The following is a 12,904-nucleotide window of genomic DNA, read 5'->3' on the forward strand; positions in this document are numbered from 1 at the left end:
TACATATTCCTCACTAATGAGAAAACTTAATTTTTAAGAACTGTATAATGCTCTCTCAAAACAGTTGCTATTGCAAAACCAAGTATAAACTCAGAACTACACAACAAAAAAATAATAAACTGTGCAGCACATAAATTAAAAGATAAATTTAAAACACAGCAACAAAAAAATGGAATGATTACTATTACAGAACCTTGATGAGTGCTGATATAAACTCGTGAAAAGCATACAAGCTATTTTATATATCAGATCTTCTCAAGCAGAAGGACATTTATCTGAAGTTAATGCATTCCGCATTTTGTGGAATAAACAAATATTTAAAAATTATCAGATTACAATTTACTTACTGTAGTATATTAAAATCAGTTGGTATTTCTGGAGCTGCTATCATTTCTTTATCATCTTCTGGAACACCTCAATGTCAGAAATATATTCATATATTTACGTGGGTAAAATGATGGCTTGCTTCTTTTTTCTAAGACAATTCCTTTAAAAAGGGGAAAATGACATTATTTACTATAAACACACCAAAAATATTGAAAAAGGATATCCATACTCAAAAGCTAAATTCCCCAGTGCCTGCTAATGTGTTTTAGTAAATAAGGATTTCATTCCCTTGCATTTGACTGCTTATTCTTTTATTTTGAGACTTAGTCTCACTCTGTCACCCAGGCCAGAGTGCAGTGGTGCCATCTCAGCTCACTGCAACCTCTGCCTCCTGGGTTCAAGTGAATCTCCTGCCTCAGCCTCCTAAGTAGCTGAGATTACAGGCACAGACCACCACGCACAGCTATTTTTTGTATTTTTAGTAGAGATGGGGTTTTGTCATGTAGGCCAGACTGGTCTCGAACTCACGACCTCGGGTAATCCACTCACCTCTGCCTCTCAAAGTGCTGGGGTTACAGGGCCTTGACTGCTTATTTTAGATATGGATTTGTTGTAACACTTGTAGCCCCATACTAATAACACATAGGAAAAAAAGAAGCTAGTAAAACAATTGCTTTTAAATTTTCTTGTGATTCTCTGCCTGGCATTATGTACATAAACATTAATACATTATAAATAGGAACAGGATATGACCCTTGCTGTCTGAAATTCCTATGAGAACTTCAACCAGAATATGAGATGCCTGAAAATACAGCCTTTCACTGATATCATACACAAACAATTAAAAAAAGATTAAAAAAAACCTGAGATACAATTTAAAAACAGGTTTTCCATCCTGGAAACACAATCCAAAGCCTGGCTTATTAAATAAATAATCACTTCATGATAATAACAAACTGTGTCAAGAAGAGAAGGGGAAAACAATGTTAGATTTGACCTATTCTATCCCCTCAAGGAACTTAGGATCAATTAAACGTCAATGTCATATGAACAACAGATAAATGCCATTTTTGACCAAAGTACATGCAAAAATGGCAGATAAAAAGGGTATTATGCCTATGTTTTGAAAGTCAAGGATGCATTTCCTAAATGAGAAAATAACCTAAGACCAAAGAAAGGAGAAAACAGGCTGAAGCTGAAGTCTAAAGCTTGTGTGTACCTTTCTCTTATAATTTTCTTTATGTTTTTCTTTTATTCCCAAGTGAATTTAGTACTCGGTGGCTACCTAAAGAAAAAGCAGGTAAGGTTAAAACATATCCAAATAATACTAACTGCTCAAATATAACATACTGACAAACTCCTAATGATTTCTCCAAGTAGGTTAGACATCACACAAGAAACAGCTCAATTTTTCTTAATAACTTTATACCTCTAGAACACATCATAAATGGCTAATATTTAATTAATATACAAAGTTCAAAACATTGCAGTTTCTATTACTTTACTTAAGCTAAAACAGCAAAATATTAATTTTATGTTTTGTAAACAGCAAAACAACAAATGAGGTAACAGGAGAAACAAGAATGAATAACCCACAAATTAAATCCTGAATACAAATAATATATACCATCACTTGGAGTTTATTTTTGTCTAAAAGATACTCAGATTTAAATAACTTGTTTTTGGCCAGAAGCAGTTGGCTCATGCCTGTAATCCCAGCACTTCGGGAAGCCGAGGTGAGCAGACCACTTGAGGTCAGGAGTTCGAGACCAGCCTGGCCAACATAATGAAACCCCATCTCTACTAAAAATACAAAATTAAGCGGATGTGGTGGCGCATGCCTGTAGTCCCAGCCACTCAGGAGGCTGAGGCTGGGAAGTGGAGGCTACAGTAAGATGAGATAGTGCCACCGCACACCAGCCTGGGTGACAGAGTGAGACTCTGCGTCGAACATAAAGAAATTTTAAAATCTTGTATTTGCTGAGACAGGGCCTTACCCTGTTACCCAGGCTGGAGTGCAGTGACACGATCATAGTTCATTGTACCCTCAAACTCCCAGGCTCAAGAGATCCTTCTGCCTCAGCTTTCTGAGTAACTAACACATCTGGTTAATGTTTTCTTTTTTGAAGTTTGTCCTCATATGTAGGACACACATTCATCTCCTAACATAACTTATTTATAAAAGAAAATAATTGTTTCTTTAAAAGGAACTGGACAGGCACAGAACTAATAAACTCTAACAAACAGGTCTGGTCATCTACACAGCAAGATGAAAATAAAGTGGTCATGTGATCCTTGCTGTATCTGTCTCGCTGAACATTTCATAAAAACCAAAGTTGCTGCTTTCCTTCAATATAGTTTCTAAGAAGACTTTAAAGATAGTTCTTAAATATAGTTGCCTAAGGAATCACAGGTAATTAACATAAAGAATGCATCAGCTCTGAAAAGCAGAGAATACTAAATAAAATGAATACTGTATGACATACTGGATTCTTCTAAATGACACAAAATTAATTTGTAGTGTAAAAGAAAAAAGTCTTTCCAGTTCAAATTATTTTGTAAAGCATAGGCTATACTAACATGTATTTCGTAATTAGAAACCGAAGCAAAAACAAAAGCAAAACTGAAGTTGGAAGATATGTTTCTTAAGACAAGATGCGTGTGTGTATGCATGTGTGCGCACACACACATGCGTTATATGTATATAAAAAATCAAGAGAGACAGACAGACAGACAAGATCTTACTCTGTCACCCAGGCTGGAATGCAGTGGTACAATCACAACTCACTACAGCCTTGACTTTCACAAGCTCAAGCGATCCTCCCATCTCAGCCTCCTGTGTAGCTGGGACTACAGGCACACACTACCATGGCCCAGCTAATGTTTTCTTATTTTGTAGAGACAGGGTTTCACCATGTTGCTGAGGTTAGTCTTGAACTCCTAGGCTTAAGCAATTCACCCCACCTCAGCCTCCAAAAGTGCTGAGATTACAGGCATGTGCCACCGCACCCAGCCAGGTACATACATTTTTAAAAGAAAAAAAAAATCTTATGTCAGGGTCTAATAGAAAAATTATTGAACTGACCAGTTCCCTATCCTAATGAAATACGATTTTTTTAAAGTTTCTAAATATTGAAAATTCATCCAACCAAGTAAAAGTATCCACCATGTGCCAAATGCAATGCTGAGCAATGAGAATACATTAGTGAACAGGAGAACAATGATCCCTGTTCATAATACCTGTTAAGAAATTTGAAAGTATTATTTCTACTAGAAGGTACCTACTTGCCACTTAATATTATTAAATATAAGAATGCTAAATTCCATGTATCCGAGTTTTTACTATTTTAGCCATTCTCTAAATGACTTAGTTGCCACAGAAACAGTTCAACAAAATTACATAGCTCAACAAAAATTACAAATATTAAAGCTGCTTTGTAATTTAGAAGGGAAGGAATCCAACGGATGAGTTGGGATTAGGAGTTTTTAAATGTAAACTTTAATCTACATGAAGAGCTAAGAATCTTTCTATCTTTATTTTAAATGTCTACAGCTGCATATAAATATAAGTTGCAGCCCATGCACAATGGTTCACACCTACAATCCCAGCGCTTTGGGAGGCTGAGGAGGGAGAATGGCTTATACCCAGGAGTTTGAGACCAGCCTGGGGAACGTAATAAGACCCTATCTCAACAAAAAATTTAAAAATCAGCCAGGCATAGTGACACACACCTATAGTCCTATAACTACTTGAGAGGCTGAGGCAGTATTGCTTGAGCCCAGGAGGTAGAAGCTGCAGTGAACCATGATCACACCCCTGCACTCCAGCCTGGGCAATGGTAAGACTGTGCCAATCCATCCATCCACCCATCCAATTTGTTTCCCCCATAGACTTACATTAACGAATTCATAGTATCTTCAAATGTGCTTAATACCATTTGACTTCAGCCGAATAACCCCCAAAACTATAAAAACATGTAATGCTCAAAGAAAAGCATGAGTTTAGAAATCACTCACCACAAAATTTTTGGACTACTGTAGGTTATTAACTTTTTAAAAATATACTCAAAGATCACAAGGTGGAGCTCTCACCTAGTGTCTAGAAAAAACTTTGAGGTTTTTATCATATGTACCAATTTTTATACCTACCATAAAAGAGTTAACATTCCAACAGCTTTAGAGTATAAAGCACAGAAGTAAAATTTGCATTAAGTCTCAATCACTATTTTCCTTCTCGGAAAAAACTTATCCAGCAACAACCAGCTTCTGCTTCTCCTTACCGAAAACCAGACAATTCCATTTGCAGATAGGCTCAACAATACATATTAAAGTAAATATAGGCTTACATGCATAATATGCTGCTATTAAAGGCTGTTAATTATTAAATTAAAAAGTAAGAGATGATCAGGTATTTCTAATTCTAAACATTAAATTCAAGTAACACTGCTTTTAATATAAACAGACCTAAAAGCTGAAACTTAATCACCATAACTTTTCAGGTTATCTATAATTAGTATAGGCTTATGGCCTGTTCCTCAAAGTTTAGATTACAAGCTAAATTGAATAATAAGAAACGCCTGTCAGAAACCTGTTACTACAGCATATTAATACAAGCATGTAAAAATTATGGTCATGCTTGCATCTTTGCAACTCTAAAAAAGAATGACTTGCTACATTCATCAAAAGTACCCCCCACAAAATAAAAGCACACACAGAACATCCTAATATCTTTCTTTGATATCATTTAATTTTTTTTCTGAAAGAATTATTGTTTTAAAGGTCTTGAGGGACTGAGTGCAGTGGCTCAAGCCTGTAATTCCAGCACCTTGGGAAGCTGAGGTAGGCAGATCACGAGGTCAAGAATTCAAGACCATCCTGGCAAACATGGTAAAACCCCATCGCTAAAACACACACATACACACACACACACACAAACACACACATCAGCTGGGTGCAGTGGTGCACATCTGTAGTCCCAGCTACTTGGGAGGCTGAGGCAGGAGAATCTCTTGAACCGGGGAAGCGGAGGTGGCACCACTGTACTCTAGCCTGGGCGACAGAGTGAGACTCTGTCTCAAAACAAAACAAAACAGGTTTTTAATTCAATCCCAAGTGGTCTCAAAACAAAAAATAAAAAGCTACCAACAAAGCCATCACTAACAAGGTTCCTCAGAATCCAAATATTACTAGAGATCACAGGGGAGTGGGACATTTAAGTAGCTGGTATGTTAATTCTCTCACTAAAAATACAGAAATATTCAATTGCTAAAAGTTGGCAAATTCACACACCGCATGCCATACACTTACCTTAACACTCCTCCCAAAAGGGTCACATACTTCTATACGTAAGGATCACATCCAGGAAACATATATACCCTACTAAAATGCCACCATAAACACTTAAAAATAGGAATTACCGTCGGGTGCGGTGGCTCACGCCTGTAATCCCAGCACTTTGGGAGGCCGAGGCGGGTGGATCACGAGGTAAGAGACCATCCTGGTCAACATGGTGAAACCCTGTCTCTACTAAAAATACAAAAAATTAGCTGGGCGTGGTGGCGCGTGCCTGTAATCCCAGCTACTCAGGAGGCTGAGGCAGGAGAATTGCCTGAACCCAGGAGGCGGAGGTTGCGGTGAGCCAAGATCGCGCCATTGCACTCCAGCCTGGGTAACAAGAGCAAAACTCCGTCTCAAAAAAAAAAAAAATAGGAATTACCAAAATGTCCAACTATCCACGGACTACAGGTGAGCACCATCACGCCCAGCTAATTTTTTTTGTATTTTGTATAAACAAGGTTTCACCATGTTGTTCAGGCAAATCTTGAACTCCTAGGGTCAAGCAATCTGCCCACATCAACCTCCCAGAATGCTGAGATTACAGGCGTGAGCCACTGCACCCAGACAACTACATATAATTCTAAAAGAAAAAATGTTGTGTCAAGATCTGATAGACACAGAAAAAAATTACTGACATGGCCAACTCCCTATCCCAGTGAAATATGGGATACTAAATACTATTTTTAGTTTCTAAATACTAAAAATTCATCTGACCAAGTACCATTGATAGTACATCAATGTAATTAATGTAATATTCATACACTGAAACTATTTATAACTATGTACCAATGTGGGTAAATGGATATGATAATAACAAGAAGAAGCAAAGGAAAACAGTAACATATTAGGGTGGGTGATTTTTAAATTTTTTATGTACAATCTTATCGTTAGCACAAAAAAGGAAATTATAAAGGGGAACAATCTTTAAAAAAAACATTCGGCCGATGCAGTGGCTCAGGCCTGTAATCCCAACACTTTGGGAGGCTGAGGCAGGCAGATCACAAGGTCAGGAGTTCGAGACCAATATGGTGAAACCCCATCTCTGCCAAAAATACAAAAATTAGCCAAATGTGGTGGTACACACCTGCAATCCCAGCTACTCAGGAGGCTGAGGCAGGAGAATCACTTGACCCTGGGAGGCGGAGGTTGCAGAGTGCTGAGATCGTGCCACTGCACTCCAGCCTAAATGACAGAGCAAGACTCCGTCCCCCTACCCCAAAATTCTTCTTACCCAAAAAGTATTTGTCCTCCCTCTGTTAATCTCCCTAATTTGTGCTATAGTATTCTAAGTAAACGACATGGTGAAAAGTATGTCAAACCCAGCAACGATCATATGTACTTAGCCCAGAGTACGATCTTAAACCTCAAAGTTTCTTGATAACACACTCAGGTTACAGCTGCCACATCTAACATTTGCAAATATCTTTTCTTTTACGCAAACCTGGATGGAGTCCTACAGAATTCCTAATGGTAGTTCCTGCTCTGGTACACAAACAGGTAAACCAGAGAAGTCATGCCTGTAAATCTGCATACATAAGATGAATGACCCTGTGTATATTTCCCACTGTTAGTTAGGAAATAAACACTTACAAACTTTAAAAATCATATAAAGGTTCGTATCCAAGTCACAGCACCAAATACACACACACACACACACACACACACACACACACACATATAAAATAATATAAAGGACAAGCCAGGTGCAGCAGCTTATGCCTGCTATCCCTTTGGGAGGCCAAGACAAGACAGGCAGATCACTTGAGGCCAGGAGTTCCAGACCAGCCTGGCCAACGTGGAGAAATCCCATCTCTACTGAAAATACAAAAATTAACCGGGCATGGTGGCACAGGCTTGTGATCCCACCTACTGTGGAGGCTGAGGCATGACAATCGCTTGAACCGGGGAGGCAGAGGCTATAGTGAGCTGAGATCTTGCCACTGCACTCTAGCCTGGGCAATAGAGCGAGATTCTGCCTCAAAATATATACATACACACACATACATGTATCTAAAGGACTGAGGGAGGCCAAAGTAAAAAGGGCCTTTCTAAAATAACTAAGTAGACAAATTCAACAGGCCGAAGGCCACAACACTGCAAAAATAACTTTTATTTTCAGAAAAAGGGGAAGGAGCAAGCTGGGGCAGTCTACAGATACGGCATCACTACACACAGCCAGAACTAAAATTTACAAAACGGGAAACATCCACCTGTTCCCCTCCTATTTTTAAGTGTATGATAGTAGGTGCTCAGCAATCTTCCTAGTTTCCTTGTCTATTCACTTTCCCCAATACTTTCAAAACGTGACTCAAGCTGTCACCACAACTGCAATCACCTTGACAAACCTACATATTCACACTGTCCCAGGTCTTGATGACCAGTTTTTAAGTCTGTAGAAAACCTAGCATACCTTGTGAACTTAGCGTCCCCCTTAGTTTGGGGGTTGGAGGGAGAAAAGGCCCATGTCCTATTCCTGCAGAACCAACTCGTACTCAGTATTCAGTTGTAACCTGTACCTGAATCACCCAAAGATCCTACCCTATCTGACATGTTCCCACGATAATCCATCTACCACCTCATCCCAGGAACTGGAATCCTGCCCATAAACCCACCCTAAAGTCTCCATTTGTCTCGAGTTGCCTTAACCTGAATGCCACAATACTGCACTCTCATCTGTCTGACCATACTGCCACTGGCTGCTACCAGACACTGAATACCATATTATAGTTGACATATTGGATACATATCTGCTATTTAATTCCAAGACTACTCTTTCCCCAGTCATCCCTAATAAGCTGCACTGACTAGACATTACCTGGCTCTATCCTAAGACAAATCTCAAAACAGATAAAATACTTGTTTTATCATATACTTTCACCTTAAAATCATTTCTCAGTCTGCCAAGGTCAATAGCTAATGATTTTCTTTAAATACTGTCTATACCCACTCTTCATCTCACTTATATCTGAATACCACATTTTAAATTTAGCTTTCTGGACTGGTGTGTGCGTCTGAATACATCTCCACCTTATTAACATAACTTTGTGACGAACTTGTGATGTAAATTTTTGACATGAAGATGTAACAAACAAACCTGGGTAATTACAACTGGGTATAGTGGCTATCAACATTCCAGTAAGACTATATTAGCTGGTAGAAATGAATATCCAGATCCAAAAATCAAATTGACAAGAATTCACGTGTTAATGCTTATAAATGGTATACAGCATGACATAAGCACAATATATTATTGCCATCTAAACCATTTCACACTGGGCATCACTGGCTCGCTGGCAAATTTCAAGAAAAGGCAGATTTCATAGAAGAGTAAATGAACACAGGACAATACTGCTTGATGTTGAGGGAAATCTAAATTTTCATTTCACATACTTTCAACAGAGTATATCAAAAGTTTCCACATTTATTTACTCAAGGTAGTAAAAAGTATTTCAATGAATTATTGAATGTTTATTAATAATTTGCATGATGATGAAGATAGAACTGTAACCAAGAAACAATTCAGACTGAATAAAACCAATGTGAAAAATAAACCACTTTATAGAGAATGAAAAATTTTAACCTGAAATTAAAATTGTGGTGACTATTAATATTCAATGCCTTTTTTCATTTTAGCATGACTATACAATACATACATGTCACAGGTCCAATTTTTTTTGCTCCTCTCACTTCTGATTAGCTGACCTTATTAAAATATTTAGCATTACCAGCCACTTGATACAACCCACTAACATTTCAGCTAACAACCACAGTATGCAATTCATAGGCTTCTTGAATTATATAAATATTCAAGTTCAGAAATCCAATATGCTTTCACAATTCAGTTTGTCAACACAGTATAGGTACTTCCCAATTCACATTTCAGATCTAAGAGTTTGATTCTTCACTTGGTAATTCCACACAGTGGTGAAAACAGGAGACACATATGTGGTACTCTAAAATTATTTTAATTCTCTCTAATCTTAAACATTCCTAGGCAAAGAGTAAAGCATGCAAATTACATTTTAAAAATTAAATTCAAGCCAGAAAAAGAAACCATAAGAAAACTACAGGCCGGGCGCAGTGGCTCAAGCCTGTAATCCCAGCACTTTGGGAGGCCTAGGTGGGTGGATCACGAGGTCAAGAGATCGAGACCATCCTGGTCAACATGGTGAAACCCCGTCTCTACCAAAAATACAAAAAATTAGCTGGGCGTGGTGGCGCGTGCCTGTAATCCCAGCTACTCAGGAGGCTGAGGCAGGAGAATTGCCTGAACCCAGGAGGCGGAGGTTGCGCTGAGCCGAGATGGTGCCATTGCACTCCAGCCTGGGTAACAAGAGCGAAACTCCATCTCAAAAAAAAAAAAAAAAGAAAAGAAAACTACAGACCAATATCCCTGATGAATACTGATGCGAAAATTCCTAACAAAATACTAGCAAACCAGAATTCATCAGCACATTTAAAATATCATACACCACGACCAAGTGAGATTCATTGCTGAAATGTAAGACTGCTTCAACACACAAAAATCAATCAATGTAATTCAGCACATTAACAGAATGAAGGACAAAAACCACATGATCATCTCAATTGATGCAGGAAAAGCATTTGACCAGATTCAAAACTCTTTCACTATAAAAAATAACATGCCTGGAGGATGGCTCAGAAAAAATAAAAAAAATAAAAAAATAAAAAAACTCAATAAATTAAAACTAGAAAAAAAAAATCACCTGCTATGGCTTGAATATTTGTCCCCTCAAAAATTCATGTGGAAATTTAATCCCCAATGTGGCAGCATTGAGAGGTGGGGCCTTTAATAGGTGATTGGGTAAGGAAAGCTCTGTCATCATGAATAGGCTAATCCATTCATGGATTACTGGGTTAACAATTTAATAGAGTTATGAGAGTGGGACTGGTAGCTTTACAAAAGGAAGAGACCTGAGCAAGTATACTCAATCCCATTGCCATGTGACGCCTTGCAACACCTAGGAACTGTGCAAATTTCCAATTATCAAGAAGACTGTCATCAGATGTGGGCCCTCAAACTTGGACTTCTCAGCCTCCTTAACCGTAAGAAATAAAATCTTTTTCTTTTTTAAGTACCTAATTTCAGATATTCTATTGTAAGGAACAGAAAATGGACTGAGACGCTATCTCTACATAATAAAATTCAAAAGCCCATAGCTATTATTATACTGAATGGTAAAAGACTGAAAGCTTTTACTCTAAGATATAGAAAAAGGCAAGGATGCCCACTCCCACTGTGTGTGTGTCTATTCAACATAGTAATGGAAGGCCTAGTCAAAGCAATTAGACAAGAAAAGTAATAAATAAAAGGCATCCAAGTCAGAAAGCAAGAAGTAAAATTATCTCCGTTCCCAGACAACACAATCTTGTATGTAGAAAATCCAAAAGTTTACACACACATAAAAACTCTTAGAACTAATAACCAAAAATTCAATAAAGCCACAATCAACACACAAAATTCTTGTATATATAACAAACAATCTGAAAAGGAAATTAAGAAAACAATTCCATTTACAACAGCATCAAAAAGCGCAAAATACTTAGGACTAAACCTAACCACGGAGGTAGAAGACTTGTACACTAAAAACTACAAAATACTGCTGAAATGAAAGATGACACAAATAAATAGAAAGGCATCCTGTGTTCATGAAATGCAAGACAATATTGTTATGAACTCCATACTACCCAAAGAAATCTACAGATGCAACACACTCCACATCAAAATCCCAACAGCACTTTTTGCGAAAATGAAAAAATTAAGCTGAAAATTCATATAGAATCTCAAGGAACCCCAAATAGTCCAAACAATTTTGGGAAGAAAAGAACAAAGTCGGAGGACTCACACTTCCTAATTTCACAGCATATTAGAGAAAGTCCTCAATATCACCAACAGGTTCTTGGAAACTCCAATGTCAGGCAAAATGATGTATAATGAAACCGATTTTTTTCCTCATAAACATTATAACGAAACAACATTGAACAGATTCTTGTTATTCAAGGACCTGCTGTACATCGTTTTGCTTAAAGTCCAAGTTTCCAAGAACCTAAGAATGGCACTAAATGAGTACTTACTGTACAAAGCTACAGTAATCAAAAACTGTGAAGTACTGGCATAAAGACAAATAGACCAACGAACTAGGACAGATATGGATAAACAAAATGTAGTAGCTGAATAAAATGAATTACTCACCTTTTAAAAGGAAGGAACATCTGTACTACACTGCAACATGGATGGACCCTAAGGGCATTATGCTACGTGAAATAAGCCAGTCACAAAAAAGACAAATAATGGCAAGGCGCAGTGGCTCACGCCTGTAATCTCAGCACTTTGGAAGACTGAAGTGGGTGTATCACGAGGTTAGGAGTTTGAGACCAATCGGTCCAACATGGTGAAGTCTCGTCTTTACTAAAAATACAAAAATCAGCCAGGCACAGCACAGGAGCCTGTATGGGAGGCTGAGGCAGGAGAATTGCTTGAATCTGGGAGGCGGAGGTTGCAATGAGCAGAGATCACGCCACTGCACTCCAGCCTGGATGACAGAGCAAGACTCCGTCTGGGTGGGGGGACGGTTCAGGGAAGACAAACACTGTATGATTCTACTTATGAGGTATCTGAAGTAGTCAAATTCATAGAAACAGAATAGTGGTTACCAGGGACTAGGGGAAGAGAGAATTGGGAGTTGTTGTTTAGTAAGTATAGTGTTTCAGGCTTTCAAGACGAAAACTTTCTGTGTATCTGTTTCACAGCAGTTGGATATACTTAACATTACTCAATTATGGACTTAAAAAATGGTTAAATGGTAAATGTTGTTGTTTACCACAATAAAAAATTAAATTTGAAACCCCTTTTATCAAGGAAGCTTCCCTCACATGGTATAAACTCACAGGATTTTACTTAAATCTTTACTGATCATTTGAGAACAACTTTCTACTAATCAAGTACGTGTACCATATAACTATTGAGCTATTCAGATGTCATTTTGTAAATTAAGATACTAATCACTGATATCTAGACTCAGAATATTTTGACAGATTTTTGTCTCCCATTCAATAAGGTAAAAGGCACCAAAGCTTATGTTAACTTTACAGTAAAATATAATAATCTAGCTTTTCCAAAAAACATGGAAACACTAGGTTGAACAACCAAAGCTAACCCCACATTTTTAAAGTTACTCACCATAGAGTAGGAAAACTGTCACTGAAACCCATTTAACAA

At 37.8% G+C, this 12,904-nt stretch overlaps 1 protein-coding gene across 14 annotated transcripts in view; it reads right to left on the bottom strand.

The window, feature by feature from the left end:
• The window catches only part of STAG2 (STAG2 cohesin complex component), a 152,297-nt gene that overhangs the window by 82,300 nt on the left and 57,093 nt on the right, over positions 1–12,904 (bottom strand). For 8 of the 14 annotated variants that reach the window (XM_074392351.1, XM_039463973.2, XM_074392355.1 and 5 more), the window contains exon 2: positions 348–487. In XM_074392351.1, the coding sequence (XP_074248452.1) occupies positions 348–391 (44 nt within the window). In that variant the 5' untranslated portion in view covers positions 392–487. Of the gene's footprint in view, positions 1–347; positions 488–1,546; positions 1,613–12,904 lie in introns of all 14 variants that reach the window. The other 6 variants (XM_074392353.1, XM_074392348.1, XM_074392346.1 and 3 more) reach the window with 1 other exon arrangement.

The sequence above is a fragment of the Saimiri boliviensis genome, chromosome X, assembly GCF_048565385.1.
Source record: "Saimiri boliviensis isolate mSaiBol1 chromosome X, mSaiBol1.pri, whole genome shotgun sequence".
NCBI lineage: Eukaryota > Metazoa > Chordata > Mammalia > Primates > Cebidae > Saimiri > Saimiri boliviensis.